At 34.2% G+C, this 25,832-nt stretch overlaps 3 protein-coding genes and 1 pseudogene across 14 annotated transcripts in view; 3 read left to right on the forward strand and 1 right to left on the reverse strand.

The window, feature by feature from the left end:
- LOC144549381 (putative glutathione S-transferase GSTU6) overlaps positions 1 to 8,813 on the forward strand; it is a 69,153-nt gene extending 60,340 nt beyond the window's left edge. Inside the window, exons 1-2 of one of the 2 annotated variants that reach the window (XM_078298091.1) lie at positions 7,889 to 8,224; positions 8,347 to 8,813. In XM_078298091.1, coding sequence (XP_078154217.1) covers positions 7,898 to 8,224; positions 8,347 to 8,724 — 705 coding nt within the window. In that variant the 5' untranslated portion in view covers positions 7,889 to 7,897 and the 3' untranslated portion in view covers positions 8,725 to 8,813. Of the gene's footprint in view, positions 1 to 7,888; positions 8,225 to 8,346 lie in introns of those variants that run through there. The other variant, XM_078298092.1, reaches the window with a different exon arrangement.
- Positions 8,814 to 10,173: 1,360 nt separating this feature from the next.
- Positions 10,174 to 13,987, forward strand: LOC144549389 (putative staphylococcal-like nuclease CAN1). Of its 8 annotated transcripts, none has more exons than XM_078298102.1 (9): positions 10,181 to 10,361; positions 10,607 to 10,690; positions 10,939 to 11,037; positions 11,653 to 11,721; positions 11,930 to 12,110; positions 12,383 to 12,439; positions 12,922 to 13,081; positions 13,266 to 13,334; positions 13,719 to 13,987. In XM_078298102.1, the coding sequence occupies exons 2-7, from the start codon at positions 10,688 to 10,690 to the stop codon at positions 12,927 to 12,929; spliced, it is 417 nt and encodes a 138-aa protein (XP_078154228.1). In that variant the 5' UTR covers positions 10,181 to 10,361; positions 10,607 to 10,687; the 3' UTR covers positions 12,930 to 13,081; positions 13,266 to 13,334; positions 13,719 to 13,987. The 8 variants fall into 8 exon arrangements, with proteins under 8 accessions (XP_078154231.1, XP_078154226.1, XP_078154227.1 ...); XM_078298103.1 differs by lacking the exon at positions 13,719 to 13,987 and adding an exon at positions 13,427 to 13,560; XM_078298107.1 differs by having other exon boundaries at positions 10,197 to 10,361; positions 11,908 to 12,110.
- Positions 13,988 to 18,598: 4,611 nt separating this feature from the next.
- LOC144549388 (proton pump-interactor BIP103-like) lies at positions 18,599 to 20,240 on the forward strand. 3 transcript variants are annotated; one of them, XM_078298097.1, is made up of 6 exons: positions 18,599 to 18,870; positions 18,954 to 19,133; positions 19,222 to 19,417; positions 19,525 to 19,719; positions 19,824 to 19,895; positions 20,001 to 20,240. In XM_078298097.1, exons 3-6 carry the CDS (start codon positions 19,292 to 19,294, stop codon positions 20,178 to 20,180), a joined length of 573 nt encoding a protein of 190 aa, XP_078154223.1. In that variant the 5' UTR covers positions 18,599 to 18,870; positions 18,954 to 19,133; positions 19,222 to 19,291; the 3' UTR covers positions 20,181 to 20,240. The 3 variants fall into 3 exon arrangements, with proteins under 3 accessions (XP_078154223.1, XP_078154224.1, XP_078154225.1); XM_078298098.1 differs by having other exon boundaries at positions 20,005 to 20,240; XM_078298099.1 differs by lacking the exons at positions 19,824 to 19,895; positions 20,001 to 20,240 and having other exon boundaries at positions 19,222 to 19,373; positions 19,525 to 19,572.
- Positions 20,241 to 23,695: 3,455 nt separating this feature from the next.
- Positions 23,696 to 25,034, reverse strand: LOC144549377 (fasciclin-like arabinogalactan protein 10 pseudogene; annotated as a pseudogene). Its single transcript, XR_013509660.1, has one exon. The product of XR_013509660.1 is annotated as a fasciclin-like arabinogalactan protein 10 pseudogene (transcript).
- Between the last annotated feature and the right edge of the window lie 798 nt (positions 25,035 to 25,832).

Raw genomic sequence — 25,832 nt, forward strand, 5'->3', positions numbered from 1 at the left:
CGATAGGTTGCCCTTCAAATAACCAACTATTCCTCGGGTGCTCTTGCCGCAAAGTCTCCATAGATACTCGTCGTGCAATGTCGATATCCGCCTGCTCCTGCAAATCCAACAAATCTTCTATGTTGCCTGTGCCTATTCCCTGTCTCTGATAATCCTCCCAAGACGGATTGCATCCACTCTGATCCTGATTCACCTGAAATTCATACACAGCTTTAATTCCTAAAAAAATAATTGTAATTCATAAAAAAAATACTTGTTCAAAACGAAAAACATACCTGCCCGAGATCAACGTTCTGATGTAGGCTGTAACTCGGCCCATGCGTCTGCAAAAGGCTGTTCGGATTCCAAGCTTGCGTCCCCTCATCCTGAGATACCTATAATTAGAATTTAGTTTGATAAGTTGTGGTTTAAAGACAATTTTTTTAAGTAAAATTACAAATTACCTGTCCGGGGGCTGCGACTGGATGTGGTGGATTTACCGGTGCAAATGCTTCTGGTGAGATGTACTTTCTCCATTCGGTGCCGTCGTATAACCAACCCTTAAAAGGATCTGGGCCTTCGAATCTAGGCGGTTCTGGATATGGATACGCCCCAATAGGAGTAGGCTCGTCCGATGGGATCGCTTCCCAGTTTTCTGGAATCCCCGCCTCATCCATCATTTGCTGGGCACGTGGACCGAAACCTGTATCACAGCAGAGACGCCAGCCGGTTCTCATCAGTTTTTTACCAAGCTTTCGCCACCCCTTGGTAAAGAACATCTTGACGCCGTGCGCCAACTCTCCAATCCCAGTCAATGCCTATACACAAACAGTTTCAATTTTAGCAATTATGAGTCTTAAATAACTGAATCAACGAGGATAGCAATTAAAAATATTTACAGTTCGAGTGACAAGTGGTCCGCTGGGAATGTATCCACTCGGCCCGTGCTCTGCTCTGGGGAGCCAATTCGTACGATCCATTCCTTCCACGTGCTGACTAAACAGATAGACAGATGCCATCCTTCTGGTACCACTTGCGATAACGCGGAAGGTCGTTTTGGTCAAACGAGCGACCTTCTCTGATTACTTGCGCCTCATATGCAGTAGCCAACTGAACATATTCCACGTGTCTTGTGGCCCAGGACTCGTTCTTCTTTGAGCCCAACATCAACCTGCTCATAATTTTATAAGAACTTAACATCCAAAGATAAGTAACATAAATAAGGAAATTGACGGTGAGTAAACCTTACTTGTGCAACTCAACATGCGTGTGCCTATTCAATGGTTCTGGCACCGGAATCTCTTGAAACAATCCGAATTGGCGCATGCAGCGATCCGGATAGGTATGCTCAACGATCCAATAAAATAACAGTGGACCGCGATACAAGTAGTAGGGCTGATAAATTTATCAAGAATGTGAGTTATAATTTATAAATACGGTAACACATAACTAAATAAATAACTAGATTGAAACATACCCTTCCCTGCTGGGTCACTGTCGGAATCTTGCTGTAGACCGTCCCATACGGCTCCCAATTCACATGATTCTCCGTCAAACTCTGAAACTGGCCCCGCGGGATACGTGCACCCTGGGTCTTGTAGTGGGAGGATGACACGTATTTGTGCGGACAACACCATTTGTACGCAAAAGATGCGCCTGTATCAAGCGATGGAGCGCCCCAGGTAGGTTCCCAATTTTTAGTTTGCGGCTCAGGCCGGAGAACTGGAAAGCGGGTCCATGACCAGTGCTGCAGAAGCATCACCGGACCATACATAGATCCTCTCCCGGGCTCGGTAGCGAGACATAGATGCCGATACAGATATGCAAGAACTGCACCACCCCAATTGTACTGTACCGGCGTGTCCAAATCCACAATTAGATCGAGATACCACAACGGTATCCCGTCCCCGCCACTGTCTGGGTACAAACTGGACGACATCAGGTCCAAGATATATGCACGGACATACCTAGCAAAATTCAAGACAAGGTGAGTACATTATTGATAGGCTAAAGAACGGATAAATTGATATATATATATATACTTACCACTTCAGCGTATCCTCGTCGCGTTCTACTGGTAGATTCTCAAATCGTTCACGAAACTTAGATTTGAGGAAAGTCAACTCCATGCTTTTTTCATTTCTCTCAGACCCCCGTTTTTTCAAAAGATCACTCTGCTCATGCTCTTTGATTCCTAACAATTCGAAGAGCCTGCCTTTTGCATTCCTCCCGTCTGTAGTCCCTGTCACTGGGACTCCCGTAATGGGCAAACCCCATAAACAGCTGACGTCCTCCAAAGTAACTGTAATTTATCAAATTAAAAAATATAAATTTCTTCATTTGAATTGTCAGTAAATTATCACAAAGAACAGATTTATTTGAAATGGTTTCGAAGTTAATACCTGTCATCTCTCCGAAGGGAAGATGAAAGGTGTGTGTCTCGGGACGCCACCGCTCCACAAGTCCGTGTATCAGCGCCGCGTCGATTTTCTTGTGAGGCATGCATGCGATCTGGTATAAACCCAATCGAATCAAGAATGGCGCGTATGCAGCGTGGTACGCGGTCATGCAACGGTAGTGCTTCACGTTTATAACCTCCTTTTTCTACATTACCGAAGATAAAAATTCGAAATTAAAACAAGATGATATTTCTGAACAAGTCAGAAAAAAAGAAATAAGTAATTGCTTACCTCCTCAGAAGCCTGACACACCCTGTGACTGGTATGCGGTATCCACAACAGATCACTAAAAGTATCTCGCGCCATAGGTACTTCATCATTGATTTCGTCTGCCATGCTACAAAATTAATTCAAAGTTAATTCATTATTTTCAAGAATTTTAAACTAATCTAAACCGTTTTGGATGTTTCTAATTATTTCTAAACCAATTTGGATTACCTAAATTTTCTAAACTATTTTACACTATTTTAAAATTTTCTAAATTATTCTAGACCGTTTTTGAACTTTTCTAAATTATTATCGACTATTTTGGAACTTTCTAAATTATTCGGGCACCACTTTAAAATTATCTAAATTATTCTACACTATTTTACAACTTCCTAATTTATTTTTCACCATTTTGGTATTTTACAAATTACTCTAAACTATTTTGGAACTTTTCTAAATTATTCTACACTATTTTGGAAGTTTCTAAATTATTTTTCACCATTTTGGAATTTTACATTAATTGGGTTGAATTTTTAAGGATAATTGGGTTGAATTTTGAATATCTTTCAAATTCAATCAAATTCAACCTAACAAGTTTAATACATGCAACATCTGATGATAATCTCTAATTATTTCTCCATGGAGTAATACATGAAATTTTTAGGAAAAGAACCAAAACAATTAAAATATTAGCACTTACAAAATTATTTTGTAAAGGACAAAATTATTAAAGTCTTTCTTGATTGTTTTAAGGCTTGATTGCTCATTGGTTGTACATTAGTTTGACATTAGCTCAGCAAAGAACCTTCTTACAAGATGAATCATGTTGAATTAATATTTTTTTTTCAGGTGATGGGATTTTGCAAATTTGACGGATGTCATTAATAAAGATATCATATTATATAAATTCTTAAGTAATTATTATTAGTAACTAAAAATTAAATAAAATATTAACCGAATAAATAATTACATAAATTAACTTTTCAGAACATAGTAATATTCGTGCAAAAACATAAATATAATCCGACACAATCTATTTTAACTAACAATAAGAACATCATTCATTAGACAACACTATTATTTTAATAATAAAATAAATAAAAGATAAGCAAATTCAATGAGCAGCATAAGCAATTAAGCATCATTCATTTTTGTAAACGACAAAATTATTAATTTCTATTTATATGGAATAAGGCTTATTTAACACTTTCCTAATTAAACTAGTTCCTGGTATATTGTACACTGTAATTTGAAAAAATTATTTCTTATGAAAAAAAAAAAACCTGATGTCGGATGATCTCTGCTCTGCTTCTCAAACGAGCACCATGCTAAAACATTCTCAAACCTTACCCCCTTATAAAATCATCAGCCACGGGTCTACAGTGGATATGCCACGTGTCGACACCCCATCGCATGACCCCCACGCGTCTAAAAAAAAAAAAAAAAAAAAACCCGGGTCCGGTTAACGGTTCACCGAACCCATCCCATCTGCCACGTGTCGATACCCCATCGGCATGACCCCCACGCGTCTAAAAAAAAAATAAAATAACCCGGGTCCGGTTAACGGTTCACCGAACCAATCTTTCCGCTAAACGGTTAACCGAACCAATGAAACCGGTTAACCGTTAACCGGACCGAAACCAATTTTCCGGTTAACGGTTAACCGGACCATTTTAAAGAGTCCGGTTAACCGTTAACCGGAAATTTGGTCCGGTTAACGGTTGACCGGTTTGGGTAGAATTTGAAAAACGAAGCGGGTTCGGTTGATTTTTGAAATTTAATTTAAATTTTGGATAAAAATAAAAATATCGGTCCAAGGCGTATCGTATTTCATTATTAATTGACAATGCATCGATCGGTATGATTGAGGCGTAACACTAACACGAAATTTTTTTATCTACATAAATTATTAAATTCGTACGTACGAAAACAGAAAGAGTATTTGAATTGTAACAAATTTAGAAAGATTTGACTCAATAAGTCCGATCCAAATATATGGCTGGGACTCAATAGTCTAGATCCATGAGTATATTTTATTTTAATAAAAAAATAGATATTAAAGAAAAAATTTCGAATGTAGAGGCCACAGAAAATCAGATAAAAATATAGATCTGTCTCAATTATAGAGATCCAAAAAAAATTTTTAAAAAAAATTAGGAGAATTGGCTTCTATCGAATTTAAAAAAAAAAATTGAATCTGACTCAATGAGTCAAATCCACTTAGTAGCAAATTAAATGCAGACATTTTTATTAAAATCCTAAAATAAAAAAGATTTTTACAGATCTGCCCCCAACTTCAATTTTTTTTTTAAAACTGCCCCAACCGCCCGGGGCACAGGGGGTCCACTATTCTACCTGACTGCCTGAGATAGGAGCAGTCCACTAGGGACCAGACCGCCCCTTTGCTGGGCGGTCCCCCCCCCCCTTTTTTTTGAGATCTTACTATTTTTATTTGAATATTTGTTTTAGTTTTTTTTTAGGGTGTATGCCAAAAAATAAGACATTTGATATATTTATGAGTGATGTCGTAACTTTATATAGCTTTCATTTGATTTGTCAGTTGGATATCACAAGTCTAAAGATAACACTAATTAAGGACTTCACCTTGATTCAAAAAATTTCAAGCATATTTCAAAATTTTTGATTAAATGATGTCTGGGAGCTTTGATCTTCTTCTCTTTATTTCTGATACTAAAACAGTAGTTTATAGCTACTAAAATATGTTCAAATCTCAAATTAGATTTATGTCTATGCACAATGCACCCTAGACTGACCTCTGGTATGGTACCAAGTCCAAACTCAGTAGCCATGCACTAAGCAAAGACCACTAGTAGAGTGCAATGCATTAAAAATATCAAATTTGACATCTTCTGATAAATTAGCAAGTCTAGATTGATACAGGGACCAAACTGCAAAAATGATTACACAAGCATGGAGAGCATTCAAAAATACACAGAATTGACACAAATTTCAATTTATTTGGATTTTTCTACAATTAGTTATGAATTTTCAAAGTTCAGTTTTTGAAAAAACTTTAAACAGTCATAACTTTGGCTAAGAAAGTCAGATTTGCGTATATGACCATTTTTCGGAAAAGGGGAGACGAGACGGATTTGAATTTTGCCCTAAGGGCAATTGCCAGGTATCCGAAACATCAGAATTTCAAAAAAAAATATTATTTAGTGCCTCAAAAATTCAGTTTAAGTTTTCGTTCGACGGTAGACATGCAACGATCAGTATTTTGTTTAGTTAAAAGCCTAAGGGATTATTCAAGAATGATCCATATAATTATTTTAAAATGTATTTACTATTTATTGTGTGTGTTTGTTTATTCAGGCAAATAGTATATGGTGACAATAATCAAATAATCCAATTATTCTTTAAAAAAAAAAGTTAACATCATTGAAGTAATCTAATCATATTTTCTTGTGTATATTTGAATAAAATAAATTATTAAGAATCAATGTCAAGTTCTTAATTAGTGCTATCTTTATATTTGTGATATTCAACTGACAAATTAAATCAAAGTTAGAAATATATCACTCATAAATATTAAATCAAAGTCCTTAATTATGACATCTCACTCATAGATATATCAAATGCTTTATTTTTTGGCATACACCCTAAACAAAAAAATTAAAAAATATTTAAATAAAAATATTAAGACCTCTAAAAAAAATAGAGGACCGCCTAGCAGAGGGGCAGTCTGGTCCTTAATGGACTGCCCTTGCCCCGGGTGGTTGGGGCAATTTTGAAAAAAAAAACGAAGTTGGAGGCAGATCTGTAAAAAAAAAAAAAAAAAATTTAGGATTTTAATAAAAATGTCCGGATTAAATGTGACATACAAATTTTTTTCTTTTTAACCATTTATATATATATTTATGGATTTGAACCATTAAGATCGATCCAAATATTTGAATCAGACTCATCGAGTCAGATCTTTTTAAATTTGTTACAATTGAAGTGATCTTTCTGTTTTAATAATTTCTATGTATAAAAAATTTCCCACTAACATAGGCACAGAAATAAATAAAAAAAGAAAACTAACACAGGCATCGAATATTGTTCCAACTTGTTATATAATTAATTTCGGTAGGGTCAGAGCACAAAGGTGTACCGTGTTCTCCAAGCACAAACTGACAAACAGCACTAAAGTATTCTCTGGGTTGATTTCCAAGTAAAATTTAATTATCATATTAAGAGCCCTTACGGTCAATGTGAAATAAAAAACAACAAAACTTGTGCAACTTCTGCGAGATTTAGATTTCATGCTCTCCATGTTTATGTGGGAAGATATGCAATAAACTCATCACTAGTTAGAGGGAGTACCTCAGTTAATTATTTAATTGGAGCATTTGAACACATTAAATAACAAAAATATGTTTTATGCTGACATATTCGTCAATCATTGATTAATAATGTATGGGATTCATAATTTTTACACATCGTTTAACATTTAATATATCCAGCAATTCAAATTGTCAAAGAAAGAAAAAGAAAAAAAAGAAACACTATGTTAATAACAAATTTATTTAGCAAAATTAGCATTTGATCTAGTGGCAAAGACAATGCTCCATGTGTTGACTGTTGTATGTTCGAAATCCGAATAGAAGAATTCCTTGTAAATATTAAATAGTCGGATGACTTGATCTCCAACCTTTACTCAAAATAACAAATTTATTTAACAAGATGAATGATTATGACAAATATATTATTATAGATGTATTCCCAATATTTTTAATATATGGCTTACAGTAATAATTAATTTGTTACACATTAAGTAAAATATTAATCATTAAACTTTCTAATACTTAATTAGCGCTTCAATAATAGTTAAGTGCAATATATCTAATATAAAATCTATGTAAAATAAAAAATATTTTTAATGTCATAATTAATAATTGATTTCCATAGTTAATTATGAAATAAATATAAATATCAAATTGTCAATCAACCTACATGTCTAATAACTTGATCCATCACCCAAAATCTTGAAGGGACAATTAATGTACTACATGTTTGTAAACACAAAAGCAGCCCACAACAGAATTAACCGCACTCTGTATGGAGTAATGGAAATGGATGCAAGAAAGTGGAGTACGTGTCCTCATTGCTGACGGCATATCAATAATAAATTAATCTATCTATTTTATTTTGTTTTGTTTTGTTGGCAGTCAAGAGTCAACACTTTTTTATCTTATTTAAGCCCCACATGCCACATCAACAGAGACAGAGACAGAGACCATGAGGAGATGAAAATGGCAGAAGGTGATCTCCAGTTGTTGGGATTTTGGCCTAGCCCATTCGTAATCAGGGTAAGAATGGTTCTAGAACAAAAGGGCCTGAGTTATGAGTACCATGAGGAGGATCTTAAGAACAAGAGCCAGCTCTTTCTAAAAAACAATCCCATTCACAAGACTGTACCGGTACTTATCCATGACCATCGAAGCATCTGCGAGTCGTTGCTGATTTTGCAATATATTGATGAGAATTGGTCTGGTACCGGACCTCCTGTGCTTCCTGCTGATCCTTACCAACGTGCTCTTGCTCGCTTTTGGGCAGCATATATTGATCATAAGGTACTTCAATTAATTAATCGTTTAATTTCATGATCTGCCAAAATATAAATTAATTAATCTTTTGGAGGTGACCGAATTACACAAGTAACAAATTAATATTTCATTTTTTTTTCCTTTTGCAGTTTGCAAAATCAATTGTTGGTGTTTTGTCAGCTGCTTCAGAGGAGATAAAGGCAGAAAAGATCAGCGATACAATTGCAGCGCTAGAGCAGTTGGAAGGAGCTTTCAAGAAATGCTCTGCTGGGAAGGACTTTTTTGGTGGAGATACCATTGGTTTTCTTGATGTTACGTTAGGTTGCGATTTGAACTGGATCAAGGCAACCGAGAAGATATCCGGAGCCAAGTTGCTTGATGAGACAAAGATGCCATTACTTGTAGAGTGGGAAAAACGGTTCCTCGCTGTGGATTTCGTGAAGTTTGTTCTCCCGAGTGTGGAGAGGATAGAAGAGTATGCAAGAATGCTTCAAGCTACCTCGTGGAAAGTTGCTTCGACCAAATAATATAATGGACCTTTTTGGCATAAAAATAAATTACTGTTCAATAATATGTTATTGTGGTGGGTGAAATAAGAAAAAAAATATTCTTGGAATGGGTATTCTAATTAGCTCAAATTACAACGGAAAGAGAGTTACAATTTATTAATACCACCAATTTATTTATATCTGTTCTTAGCTCACAATTACTTAATCCAGAAGCAATTAAGAAAAGCAATGTTTGTCGTTTGACTCGTAGAATATATATATCCGATTGATCTAGTAATTATTTATTGCTTTTTATCCTGTGCAAAAGGAATCCGTATCCGCTACTTTTCTTGCTAAAGCAACTTCCTACTATTCTTTTATCTTTATATCTCTATTCAAAAAAGAGGAGAGAGCAAAAGAGAATCACGTGACAGAGAATAGCGTAGATTTGAAGAGCACCGAATTTCATTTCTTGCAAAAGAACTAAGACACTCAGGTTGCTACCCTTTACAAATGAAAGCAATTAGTAGCTCTGAAAGAATTGATTGGAGTGGCTCAGGGGCTTTGTATGACTCATTGCTCTTTTCATTTGTAAAAGCAGCAACCTGTGGTGCAATTGAAAAAAAAAAATGAATGGTCCAGATTAATTCCATTCAAACCAAATCCAAACCGGTTACTATAACTTGGGATTTGCTTTGAAATTCGTGTCAAGTGAAATGAACGGTATAAATTTAGTTTGACTTTATAAAATGTCACTCAAACCTAATTTATTTTATACTCAATTTTCATTTTTTTCTTTCTTTCATATAATTATTTTTAATATGTGAATGAAACTTTTTTTACAAATTTTAAAGTGGATTAAATAATTAATTAGAAATATTTCTCAAATAAAAATTATTAAATTAAAATATTTGCTGATTCAATTAATTAATAACAGTAATCAAATTAATAATCCGAATTAATTTTTTTGTCCCAGCATTAACAAAATATTAGACGTTAACCACTAATTTTTGTAGATAAGAAAATTCAATCCAAATAAATTAATTTGCCAAAACTTTATCTCTTCTTAGATAAAATTCAATATAAATTAATTAATTTTATATGTTCAAATTATTTTACCAAATTTTTACTTCTCTCCTAAATTTTGTATTTCCCTGTTAAATTTTTGTCAAAATTTTGATACAGACGCTCAAATTTTTTGTCGTTTTTATTTTTTATTTTTTAATGAAAGACCGGTGGAACCCAACCCAAAAACACGAATTCACATTCTCTCCAATACCTGATAAGGGAATCATTTACAATTACTAGATCTGAAACGTTATTTTTAACTTGGCACAAATCTCAAAGCATACAATACTGCCCCCCTATTGTGACCCCAATCCCGATTTAATCTCAAACCGTAAAGTGAGGGTGATCCTCTGCAATACCGGAGAGGATACGGATTCAACCAACGGCCAACACAACACAGCCGCCCAGTCCCAGACTTGCTCTTTTCTCTCTCCCACTTCTTCTTCTTCTTCTTCTTCTTCTTCTTCTTCTTCGTGGCTTCTCCTCTCCGCACGAAACCCTAAACCCTATCAATCCTCTTTTTCTCCCTCTCTCCACGCCCCCTTCCTAACCCTAGATCTAAAGTTCCAAAGATTAAAGAGAAGATCTGAATTAAGCCTTGAATCCTGGTAAGTGGTAATTACTGGGAACCCTTTTCTTTAAATTAGGTTGTCTGATTCTGATAGATATCAAATTAACTGTGTATCCACAAATATTGTGACTTTTTAAGTCATCTATGTTATGTAGGACATTCTTCTTTGCATGATATTATACATGATATCTTTTATGTCCAAATTAGCTACATGTTACTTCATTCCCTTATCTAAATATATAATTGTTATTTTTTGCATGCATAAAAAAAATATTTGTGAAGAGCAATATAGCAAGTTGACTTGCATGTTATTGGGAATTCAAGCTGAATTCTCCCATCTTCATCTCCAAGCTGGCTATTGCTATGGTACAACTTAATCTTTTTCCAATCTTATGTACGTCAAATTTAAATTGGTAATAATAAATTGTTCTAATACTCAATGTCACTTTGCCGAAATAATATATCTTATGTAGTCATGTACCTCATTTTAATATGCACAATATGTTTAGCTAATATCATTTTGATAAAAAATATTAGTCAACATAAAATTCCTTGTGGCAGGTACTATGATAGATGCAATAAAATGTAATTCTTACTATGTTGGAATATTGCAGGTGCTTGTTATTTTGCAAGCATTCAACCTTATGCTTCGTATTATTGCGCATGCCGTGGTTCTTGCCTACAATATTCTTTCCTTTTTTGTCACCAGTTTGGTATGACTTATCATCCCTCCTCTTCTTTGCTTTTTAGAGATTATAGTTCAAAAATGGCTTCTATCTTTTATATTTAGAGATATATATATATATATATATATTTTTCCAATTTATTCACACTGTGGTGCTGTTATATTTAGAACAAGCCTCCTTTGTTTTTAATTGTTTACTTGGTCAATTAAACCATCCCTTGTCTATCCACGCAAGGCTCGAATCAGTGTGAGCAGTGAACTAAAAAAGATTTTGGTTTATGCTGAATAAAATTTAAAGAGTTCGATATGCACAAATATTTCTCTGTTAAAACTTTAAACTTGTCATTCTATCAGTTTGTGTTTTACACTTCAAATCAATTAAACAAACATAAGCCTTGATATCAATCACAAATATGAGCAATGCTCCTGCGCGCACATATTTTGTGAAAGACAATTCAGCACTTAATTTTGACCATCTAATCAAACAAGGGGGTAAGTAGGGAATTTGTTATACCATGAAATTCATATACTATCACCACTCCGTTTTCTTTTGAATGAAATCAATCAATTTCTTTAATTATTTTATTTTTCGTTTTTAATTATTTCCAAATATTCTTTGGTTTATGGCTTTCCATTCCTGCAGATTCAAAAACAAGTATCAGGCCCTTCTTCATGGCCTGAAGGAGTGCAGTTTGAATTACACACATTACCTGTGAGCCACTTCTCATACTATTTTTCAATAATTACCTTCTGACAATTGTACCAGTATAATGTTTGCATTTTGCCTTGTTTTATTGGCTTTTTTTTGTTTTTCATTGGGATTTGATAATGTACTCCAAATATCGCAAGTTTTTTTTTTTTATTAAGACGGTTCATTATGAAAACATTTTTTTTCTAGTAATAAACTATGACAGTGATAGGTCCATGCAAAGCTGATAGGTGATGGAGATGGCATGATAGTGCATGTCAACATAAAAGATATGAGAGAGTCTGGTGCCGTACCAATAGAGGTACAAGAAGCCGCAATAAAGAGACGTCAGGCTCGAGCTATTAGAGACTATGTACGGGCTGATGCACTTCATAAAAGTATCATGAGTATAGGTAAGATTTGATATTTTTTATTTCAAATGTTTTTATTATGTTATATAAGGATCATTGTACTAGTATGATACAATCATTTGTGGTACATTTCAATTATATTGTCTACTTGATTTGCACATCCAAATAGGGAATAAATAAGTTGATGAAAATAAGATGATTGTGATCAAGTCAACCGGTCTACAACCAGTATTGCATTATTATACCCAAGTGATAGTAAATTACTAGATAATAGTAACTATTTATTATTTTTTCTTTTTCTTTTGAAAACATAGGGTTGTCACTGCTAATAATGAGGAGATTCTTGCACGGGAGTATCGTATTAGACTTCGGTATATGATTTCATTATATGATTTCATAGTTTAAAATACTTTCATTAATCTCATCTTTATTTACATAATTGTGTCTTGTTTCATTTATGATCAAATTCAGTTTTTCAATTACTCACGTGTCGTTTCTGCGGGCCATTTATCTGCATACACATCTCAAACTCTCAATTTTTGCTTATCCATAGTAATAATTTTTATTTGGTGTTTTAATGTTTTCTGGATAGTAATTTCATGTCCTTCATCTTAGCATTGTTATTTTGATTTCTTCTCATTATATAATTGATTAGGGTTAGACCTGACAGAAAAATAGAAAGAGAAGAATCACATATTTATAAGAATATCATTTGATTTACACCATCAATTTGTTGTGATCATTTAATTAAGGGCAGGTTGGAAACTTTAAATTTTGTTTCCAAATTTTAAAGTAGTACTCTCCTTAGTTCTTAGTGCATATTTTACTTAAAATGAATGGTTACAATGTACAGAGGAATAGATGCACCAGAGATGAACATGGAATATGGCCCAGAGGCTAAGAATGCATTGACAAAACTTATCCAGGGAAAGCCTCTGACAATACATGTATATGACAAGGACCCATATGATAGATTGGTTGGAGATGTCTACTGCAATGGAATATTTGTACAGGTATAACTGGTTGGTTAGTTCAATTAGAAAAATTTCATGTGTTACTGGCCCATATAGATTTCCATGGCCTTATAACAATGTTCAATGAGAGAAACATGGCACTTGGTTCTCAAGTAGTGTGCATAGAGATACACACTTTTGATTTCTTGAAAAATGACATGTTTATATAACATGCAAATGACAGGAGAAACTTCTTAGAAAAGGTTGTGCTTGGCACTATGAAGCTTTTGATAAACGGTCCTCATTCGCACAGGTTTTTCCTTATTTCCTAATAATTCTTTTTTTTTCCTACTATCATTTGTTTTTGTTTTATTTATGATTACTATCCTTTCTTTTTTTTGGGAGTTTGCAAGTTAAAAAGGGGTATTAGGAAAAGGGGAGGTAGCACAGTTGGCTAGGAGAAAAGTCTTAGGACTGTTGGTTATCCAAAGATTGAGAGTTCGATTCTCTCTCACGACTTTGCGGCCTCTGTGAAGGTTTTTTAAAAAAAAGGTATTCATTAGGAACATACCATGATCCTTTAATCAATCAACTACATCCAAATCCTCAGATCAGATTTAAATTGAAAAAAATTGTTTCTTCTTACTGTTGTAGTCTCTGTCTCTCTCTATATATAAATATTTTGAATTTTGATTAGTGGCAGAAAGAGGCTCAAAATGCGGGGAGAGGTCTATGGGCTAATCCAAATCCTGTTGAACCATGGGAATTTAAGAAAAAAGAGCGGAACAGAAGAAATGCAGAAAGAGATCAACGAATGCCAATGATTTAAAGGGAGTGTTGTATTATATGTCTGAATATGTGTGTTGAAGAAGCGAGGTACTAGCCAAGCTAGCTAGCTTGTGTCATTTTAGGCTTTATATCTGTCTATAAATAAAAGTAGTGTTCAAGTGAGTCTTTGAAAGTTCATTAAGTCATTTTATGATAATACTAGCTAGCTCTGTCCCTGTCCATCTGACGAATACGTGCATACTGTTATTCACAGCACTGGTTCTACGGTCATCGAAGCAGATAGAGCACGAGTGAGTTGTACCGTGTTTGATCTCCAAGTACAATTTATTATCTTATTAAGAGAGAGAGGCCCTACGGACAATGTGAAATAGAAAACAAAACAAACAAACAAAACCCTTGATGTTTAGGTTTAGATTTCATACTCTCCCTGTCTCTGTGGAAAGATATGCAATAAACTCGTTAGTTGAGGAGGTACGGGTGCCTCAGTTAATCATTAGTTAATTATTTAATTCAAGCATTTAAACACATTAAATAACAATAATATAACATGTTTTATGCTCGCATATTCAAACATTGATTAATTAATAATGTATATGATTTATAATTTTTACACTTCATTTAACGGTTTGGATTTAGGACACATTATGTTAATAAAATATTTATTTAACAAACTGTGACAATTAAACAAATCATTTTTAAAATAACAAATGTATGATTATAAATGTATTCCTAATATTTTTAATATATGGTCTATTCCAGCGGTGTATCCATGATTTGTATCAGGGGTAGGCAAAAAATTATTATTATTTTTTTAATAAAAAATTAAAATTGTGAGCACACCTTTTCTTAAAAAAAATTTTCTAAACAATTTGGTAAAAGAAGTTAGGTTAAAAATTAATTTTTTTAACTATACTTTGTAATTAAGATAATTTTTGTGATAATTTAAGAATAAATGGATTCACCTTATGCTAACATCGTCAAATAACAAGGCATAATGGTCTGGATTGAATGTTATGGCTCACATAATTTCTAGATGCTCCTAGTTCTCTGTGAATCAATTATTATTTCTATTTTTATACTTAATGGACCAATATATCAAGTTTATTTAGAAAGAAGTATCCAATAATTTTTCTTCTCCAAAGAGTCGTCTGTTCACTTTCTTTCAAAATCAACATTTTTTTTTGGTTAAATTCAAAACTAACACACACAAAAAATCGAATCAAGCCACAACTATAAGAGAATTGTGACAGGGGTAAGCAATGGACCAAAATAGGAATAGACAATGATCTAATTTTATACGAATTTATAGGTAATTATCAAAATCCAGGAATAGATTGGCTCCGCCACTAGTCTATTTAACTTAGCGTGATTAAAAATTAATTTGTCATGTGTAAAGTAAAATATTAACCGTTCAACTATCTAACACTTGATTAGCACTTCAATAATATTTAACTGCAATAAATTTAATATAAAATTCTATGTTAAATAAAAAAAAATATATTTTTATTTCATAATTAATTTATTGATTGTTATAGTTAATTATCAAATAAATATAAATGTTAATAAAACTATGTATCTAATACAACACTTGTACATAATTTAAGCTCCTCATACAACACATCACAGAGAAATTATAAATTTGCCAAAAACATTAATCCTCCATAAGAATGAAAATGGCAGAAGGGGATCTCAAGCTGTTGGGGGCATGGCCTAGCCTGCCCATATGTAATCAGGGTAAAAATGGTGCATGCTACAACTAAAGGGGCTGAGTTATGAGTATCTTGAGCAGGATGATCTTTTAATTAAGAGCGAGCTTCTTCTCAAACACAATCCCATTCACATGAAAGTGCTGGCCGGTACTTATCCATGGCGATCGAAGTATCTGCGAGTCGTTGGTGATTTTGCAGTATATTGATGAGAACTGGTCTGGTAATAATAATGGACCTCCTCTGCTCCCTGCTGATCCTTACAAACGCGCCATTACTCAACTTATGTTGACGATAAGGTACTTAAATTACTAATCGTTTAATTACACGATCAATCATAATACACACACCACGCATACATATATATGTGAAATTTAAAAGTGCTATGTATAATTAATAACAAAAGTTATGAGTTCGGAGATGAATTACTGATGGATTTCATATCAGGAGAGAATAAGAGAGAGAGAGAGAGAATGAGACAGTAAAGAGTTGTATTTCAATCTTTGTATATCTTGGTCCATATATTACAAATGAAGAGGTGCTATATTTATAGACCTCATGTACAGAGAGCAATTCTAACTGACTGACTGTTCAATTGAGTAGCTAACTATATATTCAATTGATATTAACCAGTCGTTTAGCTAATTACCTATTCTGTTACATTAGTTACATCCATTCTAACAATTACAAAAGTAACAAATTAATAGATCTTTTTTGTCGTGCAGTTTGCACAATCAATTATTGGTATCTTGAAAGCGGTTACGGAGGAGAAAGGAAGAAATGCTCTGGTGGAGACACCATTGGTTTTCTTGATGTGATTTTAGGTTCCGAGTTGGTCTGGATCAAAGCAGTCGAGAGAGAACATATGTGAGGTCAAGTTGTTCGATGAGACAAATTAAGGTGCCATCACTGGTGGAATGGAAAAAACTCTTTCTGGCTCCACTTCTCTATTCTATTGGAAGCTACTTAATTTCCTAAAATATTTTCCTACAGTTTTGATTGAATTTTCTGATCATCTTAATTTAATAGAATTTAATTTAGTTCAATTCATAAGTAGGTCATGGTTGCTACTGTGCGTTGTGAACAGATTGCAAATAAAAAACTTAGCCGATGTTTTGTAGTTAGAAGTCAAATAAATTGTATAATTGTTAGTAAATATACTTCATTACTGCAATATCTCACAAGTTCAGTTTATCTGATCTGGTTTTAGGTTTGGCTCACAGATTAATATCAGCAAACCGAACTGCCAAATCTGGTTTTTAGCATAAAAGATCAATTTATTATGCTCAATTTAGTTTTATCTGATCTGGTTTTAAGTTTGGCTTACAGATTCTGGTTTTTCTGCCCAATTGTTTCTATGGCTTACAAATTTGGTGGGAGCTGACATCATTAAAAAGAATTACCAGAAAATAAAATAGTATTATCAGGATCGGCTATTAATAGGACCGATCCTGCCGATTTTTTTTTAATTACCAAGGTTAAAATTCTATAATTCGCACTTTGCTACTGTCTGAATGAAAATTCATAATGCCACGTGCGCAGACCTGGTCTACACACTAAAGCTATGTTTTTTTTTTTGTTTGGACTGATTTGTTAACCGAAACATAATAGAAAATAATAAAAAAAACAAATGATTCGCAGACTACATCTGCCCACATGTTAGTTTCTGAATTTGATCCAAACAGTGATAAAGTGTTGATTCTGTTCCGATTTTCAGTGTCGCTCTCATCAGGATCGCCCTATAATCTGATCCTGATTGAAAGTTCTATACTAGTGATATTAGCTATCAGATCAGAAGAGTAAGAGATCAAGTAATTAAACAAGAAATCTAAAATGTCGGATGCAGATCAGATTTGTAAGAGGTTTAAATAATTAATGTATGGTAATGGAATTTGAACCGGCAAATAAAATCACTATTAAAGGATAACTGGACATCTCCAGTTTATCTAATAAATGGATGAGTGTCTGCTCTTTGTTAAAAAAAAAAAATGATTCTCTCCTCTCTGTAACAGCAAGGTTTACTCTAGTTAAAGGTTTAATCATAGTTAGATAGACTAAAGAGGTCATCTTTTTTTTTTTTTTATAAATGCCATACAAATTGTACAATTAAATTTGAATAAAATAGAATAGAAAATTCATTTCTTCTCCAATTCTATTTTTCTCTGTATAATGTAATTCTAAATGTTGTTTATATTTGTAAATGTATTGTGTTTAAATTCATAGTTTTTTTTAATGCAGTGTTTTTAGTATGAATTAAGATCTAAAGTAATTGTATTTTTTTTTTATATAAATATAAATAATACAAAGTTTTTTACTTAAATTTGTGTTTGAAAAATATTTTCATATACAGTTTTAATTTAAAAAACCATGTATGAATATTTTGCATAAAAAAGCATGTATTTTTTTAAAACAAACACAAGGTTCTCATTCTCATATAAATATGTTGACACTTTTATGTTTTATACACAATTAGGTTATATATACACAGTTGCAAAACCGTATACAATTACTAGTGTTTTTAATTAACAGGGTATAGTCGCCTAATATTCTGTAGCAGTGATTTCTTTATTAAAGATTGAAACATATATAGTGTTTTGAAACGGGAGATATATAATTCATGATATAACCATTAATAAGTGTGAGCTCAATCATTAATTAAAAAGTGGTTAGTGAGATATGATGATGATACCAATCTGACAACACGGAGAATAGCATGCACATAACCACAACTTGGTGGCCAAGAAACACAATGTAATTAATGTTACTCGATCGAATAATTTCCAACCAAATATTAATTTTTTAAAAATATTAACCAACTTGAGGATTTAAAAATCTCCGAAGCTACCTACTCCATCAGTTTACTATGATTAATTAATTTAGCCATTTAAAATGAAGAAGAGCCCAACTAATTAGAAGAAAATTAAAAGGAAGAATCAAAAGAAAGGGAGAGGAGGTACCTTTTCATTTCAGTTTTTTTTAAGAATATTGTTAGTATTTCCTGAATTGTGTAGTTTTGTTCCATTTAATTTCACTCATTTTGACCCTGTACAATTAATATTAATTAGCAAATTAATTGCTGATAGGAGCTTTCGCTGCTGGAAAAAAAAAATTTGAAACTCAGACTGCTTCAAGGAAAGGGAAATCGTACCAGTGATATATAAGATGGAAGCTGAGAATCAGATAGACTCGATTTATGACACAACTGCAGAGGCCAAAAACACAAAAAATATCATCACCTTTTATTTTGTGAAGCACCATCGATACGAGGATATAGAAATCGAAAAAGCCAATTTGGAGATTAAAGAGAAAAATCAAGTTATTGACGATTATTATAAAGATTTGAAGCGGTATCAGGTATGATTCAACTTAATTAATTTCTACCTTTAAGAATTTGTATTTATATGTATTTATATGAATTTGTATGTCATGAACACTAGGAGGATAAAAAGAATGCTGAATGGGAGCTATGGAAATGGACACTTCATTGTGACCGCCTGACAAGCTCGATTCATCATACGAGAAACAACTTGTTTTACGTTCAAATTGCTCTGAATAAAAAATATACTGTCAACAGAGCTGTTATGCAATCTACACAGGTCACGGAGTTAAGCAAGCATGTAAGTTCAATTGCTTAATTAATTATGCTATTTTAATAATTACTTATCTTTCTTTACTTTTAATTATTTATTTCATTTTATTGAACAGATAAGCGGGTTGAAACACAGTGCAAAAAGGGAGGCTTACCTTCAAAGAAGAAATACAGTTGATCAAGCAGATGAAAGAGCTGAAAAGAGAAAAAAACCAAGTTGTTACTATTGTTTCTAACAACCAAGAGAGACAAGATGAAAAAATCATTTGTTACATGAAAACAAACAAAAGAGACAACATCAAAACATCATTTGTAAGATTTGGATACTGCATGCACTTTCTGAAAAAAGAAAAAAAAAAAATTCATCTTGTTTCTTTCTTTACTTCCATTTCTTATTTATTTAGTTTATCTTTTGTTAGTCTTTGACTGAAGAGATTGATAACCTGAGGGCAAGCAAGCGTGATGCTCTGAAAAAAGTGAAGTATTTCGAGCAATGGTTGGAAGACATAGACAACAAGATCTCCTATGTTTTTCAGAAAATGGAAACAACAATTTCAGAAAGGGATAGGACAAAAGAATTGCGTCGTAAATCAAAAGAATGGGCTGATAAATTGGTAAAATCTTTCATTTGAAGTTATATATATATATATATATAAAAATTCCTCTTTATGCCTCATATAATTTGGGACTTTTAATTGTTGTTTGTAATTTCATTCAGAACGCATGTGATTACAAAAACCTTGCAGTCACAAAGGACATAGCCACTTTAGCCGAGCTTTCAAATATTGAGGTAATTATTTAGATGATTGATAAATTCTCATCTCATCTCTGATTTCATTTCATCCATATCTTTATATTCAATGGAATTTATGTTTCTTTTTGGTTACTTGATTAGTTAGAGAAATTCTTTTCGCAATGGAATGACGATAAAACCTTTAGAAATGACTACAACAGAAGGGTACTTTGGTCACTCGACATTCGCAGGCTCAGTAAAGATGGTCGAATAAGAAATCCTGAGGAAAAATCTATTGTACAAGAAAATAAATATGTTAGAGAAAAAGCTTCAAGCAGTTGATGTTGCTGAAGAATTATATTATTGGAGTGTTTGTGCAAACCTTTTCACTTATTATGGGATCCAATTAATTAACCTTGCGTGCTACCATTTCATTAAGTTTTTCTCATCTCCTCTTTTCTTTGAGTTGATAATTAATTCATAATCTGTACTGGTACTGGTACTGGTACTGGTCGCTGTATAAAGAAAAGAATGAGGACATATAACACAACATGCCCAATTTTAATTTTGTTAGGCCCAAATATGGCCCGTTAATGGGAGAGCTGAGAATCAAAACCTTCCTTTTTCATTTTACACGCAACGCATCTTAATATATTTTATATTTATTAAAATATTATACTTTTGGGTAATTATAATATCCCCACCTATCCATCCCCCATTTCATCCCCCAACTAACTTTCTATTTTAACTATGAGGAGGGTTCAAATGCCTCCATTTTTTGTGCCTCCATCATGCCTCTATTTTTAAAAACTTGAATAACTCAAAATTTAAAACTTAAACATCAAAATAAAACCGTTAGATGTGATCTATATCATTTTCTCTATGTGCCCATAAAAAATTATCACCTTTTGATTTTGCTTTTATATGAATCAATAAGTTGAAAAATCAACGTCTATAAATTATCCACATTAGTAAACATTTTTACAAGCTCCAGAAGACAACCAAAACAAAATTGAAATGTCATAATTTTTTACATGTGAATAGATAAAATGATGTAGTTCATATCCAATGGTTTTATTTTGAATTTTAAGATTTAAATTTTGAGTTATTAAAGTTTTTAAAAATGGAGGCACAACAAATGGAGGCATTTGAACCCTCCTCTTTAACTATAACTATAACTACTATTTTTAACAATCTTTATTTCTTTCCTCTTTCTCCCTTTCTCTTTCACCTCTATTTTCCTCTTCCACCTCTATTTTCCACTTTCACCTCCATCTTCTTCTCCCACCTCCGCCTCCGCCTCCCTCTCCCACCTCCGCCTCCCACCTCCCTCTCTCACCTTCACCTCACCTCACCTCACCTCCGCCTCTACCTCCCTCTCCCACCTCCGCATCCCACCTCCTCCTCCACCTCCGTTTTTCCATTGATAAGCTCCCCTCCCTCTCCCACCTCGAAATGATAAATACAATAAGCTCCCTCCCTCTTACACTTTCGCATCGGTTTTTTTCCCTCTATGCCTACTGCTCCTGCTCTAGCGAACGTTTTGCCGGAGATCATCCGTCACTCCATCCCAATCAAGTACGCCTCTACCAGGAATGAATACTTCAATGTGTATGAATAAATACTTCAATGTGTTTGAATGAATACTAGAACACATCTTTACCGGGTCAGATCCGTCACTGTCGATCGTATCAAAATAATTTTGTATATGTATATGCAATTAATCTTTTTCATGTTTATGTTCTCATTCCTCATGAAGTAGCGAGTTTTGCAAAGAACAAAGCTTTATTAATGGTGAATTAGGCCACTGCGTATTAAATAAATGACATAAAAACAAATTTTGAAAAAAAAATAGAGATATATGAATGAATACTTGATGTCTTAGATATGAATGCTTCAATGTGTATAAATGAATACTTAATATCTTATGTATGAATACTTGCGTGACAAGATATTAATACTTGTGCAACAGACAACTCGAAAGTATGTCATCATGGATCTCATTTGAAAGATAAAATTGTGTAGAAAACGTTCGTGATTTTAGATTTGCAAAATTCTTCCCAGATCGTCAGAAATATTGGTTAGATTGAACGGAGAAAAAAAAACCCACCTCTAAAAACATGTAAAAAATAGATGAGTGATGTGTCCAGTTTTTATATTTACACTTACACGATGAGGATTAATACTTTCTCGATAAGAGATGAATACTTGTGCAACGGACAACTCGAAAGTATGTCATCATGGATCTCATTTGAAAGATAAAATTGTGTAGAAAATGTTCGTGGTTTTAGATTTGCAAAATTCCTCATAGATCGTCAGAAATATTGGTTATATTGAACGGAGAAAAAAACCACCTCTAAAAACGTGTAAAAGATGGATGAGTGATGTGTCCAGTTTCTATATTTGCACTTGCACGACGAGGATGAATACTTTCTCGATAAGGATGAATACTTGTACAACGGACAACTCGAAAGTATATCATCATGGATCTCATTTTAAAGATAAAATTATGTCAAAAACATTCATGGTTTTAGATTTGCAAAGTTCCTCACCGATCATCAGAAATATTGATTAGATTGAACGAAGAAAAAAAAATCCCACCTCTAAAAACGTGTCCAGCTTTTTTTTTAAAAATACTTGATATATTAGGTATGAATACTTAATGTGTTATAGATGAATACTTGATATATTATAGATGAATACTTGCGCGCGCCAGTTGTAAAATATTTCAAATATTATGTGGTCCCCAAATAGTAAGTGGTCCCCCTAGGTAGTTAGTAATTATTGAAATAGTTAATAACTGGGGGATGAAATAGGAGATTGTTACGGGGGATAGCTAGATGCTCCCTGTACTTTTTCACTGACCATCAAAATATCTCGTATTAATTTTGTTATCTTCACTTATGTAGAAGGCTAGGCTTTATTAATAGTTATCTAATCTTGAAGATATTCTTAGGTCAGTACTCAGTACAGTACGTATTAAAAACAGTAGTAGAATCAAACAAAACCGCAACTGAAGAAAAGAGCATGCACCATGTGTCCATGTGTATAGACTATAGACTAGACTGACGTTGATTTCCAGCGAAAGATGTAATTAAGCTACTTGTAGCTCTTTTTTTATAAGAAAAAAAAATAATGATTAAGTTTCCACCTTGACCATATATATTTCATTGAACAATTAATATGAAGTTGTTCTTTGTTAAAATGATCGAGTTCAAGTCAGATTTTTATCCAAGGATTAGCTAGCACTAGCAGTATGCCAGTATATGAATCCAATTACTAGCAAACCAATAACATGAACCTTAATTATCTACTTCATATAAAAATGTTCATCGCATGCATGTACAAGGGAATGGAAACAAACATTCAAATTTGTTTCCCAGATAAAACAAAGGTTTGGTAGATCTGCACTAAATTCAAGAAAAAGAATAAAGAAACATATATATATAATTATACCCCAGGCAATTAATTAATTAAGCACGCACAAAATATTGCTAGCTACTGGTAGGGCCTAGGCTAGTAGAAAACAAAACAAAACAAAAAATGCCAGCTAATTTCCTATCTGATCTCCTCAAAGGAAACTGTTCCAAGATCTAAAGATACAAATCTGTGGGGCAGGGGCCAGGGGCTCAGTAGTCATAAATTGCACATGACATGTTCCAATTCAAACCATACCTCTATGCCCCTTCTCATTAATTGCCACCTTTTGGTTCCATTTTGTTTAAATTTCAAAATTCAAATTTCAAAATTCAAAATAAAATCATTCACTTACATAAATCATGTGATGTCTAAAAGTGGTGGTTTAACGATGATACAATAACAATACAGTACAATACAACCCAGTGACCCACAAAGAATAATGAAAGTAACCACAAAAATAATAAATAGTTCAAAATTAACAACCTCATCAAAATGCATATATTAATATGCTCACATAACCAAATTAACAAAAATCAAAGAAGAAATAATTGCAGCTAAAACTCCCATTGGACCTACTGCTGCTGCTGCTGCCTTCGCCTTCACGTCTGCCTTATCAGCTGCTGCCTTTGCCGGAGCATCTGCCGGTGCCTCCATTGGTGGTGCCGGTGGTGAGTGGTGCAGTCGATGCTTCTTGGTTACTGGTGCTGGAGCAAGTGCTGCTGGTGCTGGTGCTGGTACCAGAACAGCAGGCCCAGGTGCCGGTGCTGGTGCACCACCGAATAATTCGACGGGGAGTAAAAGACTATCAACAGTCATAATTGTATTAGGTGTATCATCTAACACAGTGGATGCAACACGCGATTTACCAACACCAGTGTCCAGTGAGACATCATCTCCATTTCCAACAACTGATATTTCATACTTACCTGCAGCACTTGATGCTAGTGTTTGAATCGGACCTGATTCTGCGGACAGTGAAGATTTTGGTGTATATTGTGGCAATGCATGGTATTGTAAGAGAGTAACCAGATCAGCACTTGATAGAGAAGATAGATCGGGTGCACCAGGTGCTTGAAAGGCGTCGTCATTTGGTGCGAAAAGCGTAAGGCCTTTATCCATCTGAGTTTGATAGATCTTTAGAACACCAGACGAGGCAACAAGAGAGGCGAAGGTTTTACACCCGGCTTTCTCCAAAAGAGCAGTGATGTTAGCAGTTGAAGAAGTTGCATCGAATAAGCCGGGGAAAATAACGGCATCAGAGATTTCAATTATGGACAGGTTGAAGGGCATTTCGCGAACTGATTTTACGTATGAAGCATCAAACTTGGATCCGGGTGCGGAAGCTGCGAAACCAACCTTGCCACCTCGTAAATTGGTGATGTTAACAAATCCAAGATTGCCGGCAGCATTTCCGGTGGTTTGGTAAAGAGTGGTGGTGAGAGTGGTACCACGTGGCAAGTCATGGAGCTTGGGTGGGTCGAAGTAGTCGAGTAGACTGAGAAGACGCAATGCATTTTTAATTCCGGCAAGGGATTGTTTGGCAGCTGTGACAAGGGAGGACATGGCGGCATCGGAGAGCACAAGGCAAGTAACGGTTTCGTGTGCATTGATCTCGTCACAAACTTTGGTTTTTGTAAGGTAACTGTTGTAAAGGGCATAGTCGGGGAATCCATCGAGAATTGCTGTGATATTGTGAGCTTGTGTTGTGCTTGTGTGGAGGAGCAAGGCAGAGAGTAGGATTGGAATGATGAGAAACGCAATTGAGGCCGCCGCCATTTGAGGAAGAGACGACCGTCTAAGAGTGAGTGAGAAGTGGAGAAGTGAGAAGTGAGAAGTGAGAAGTGAGAAGTGAGAAGAGGAGAGAAGAGACGAGACGAGACGAGACGGTGGAAATTGGGTTAAGAGGCCAAACCGACTTTATTTCCTCTGCAATGTTTTTCGATTGCAAATGTTTCTTTCTCTTAATTAAACACTTGTTAAGATGCAATTATTGGATAATAGATCATAGGAGGGACATGAAGTGATCCGGAGTGGGTTGGGTTGCAAGTTGGCAACCTTTTTCTTTTTCTTTTTCTTTTTCTCGAGAAGAGAAAAGAAAAGTATGCCAATGCCATTACTCTACAGTCTACAGTCTACACTCTACACTCTACAGCGAGAGAGAGAGAGCACATAGCAGATAGCACTGAATGTTGTGTCTGTGTACACGTGATGCATTCAGGATTAGCGGGACCAGTTCTGTCAAGTGGGACCCCCTATTGTTGGAAGCTCTATGCAGTCGCTCATGATAGCCGTTGGATCGTGGAGAATATTGCAAAAGGGTCCCCAGATGAGAATCATGAGATAGCTGTTAAAACTATCGGTCCCCAGAAGGACACCTGCTGCTCCCTCACTGGACCCTGCTAGTTGTGATTTTAGATGCTTTTCTTTCCAAGGGCTCAAGGCAAAGGTGACTTATGACTTAGGTGAGCGTATCGTTATTCGTTTCCAAGGGAATGAATCATGACGGCCCAACTGCGGCACTTTGGATTAAATTGAGTCGACGATCCGCAAAAAACTCAAGTTAAAAGCCCATAA

This window comes from Carex rostrata, chromosome 35 (assembly GCF_964058835.1).
Source record: "Carex rostrata chromosome 35, lpCarRost1.2, whole genome shotgun sequence".
Classification (NCBI taxonomy): domain Eukaryota; kingdom Viridiplantae; phylum Streptophyta; class Magnoliopsida; order Poales; family Cyperaceae; genus Carex; species Carex rostrata.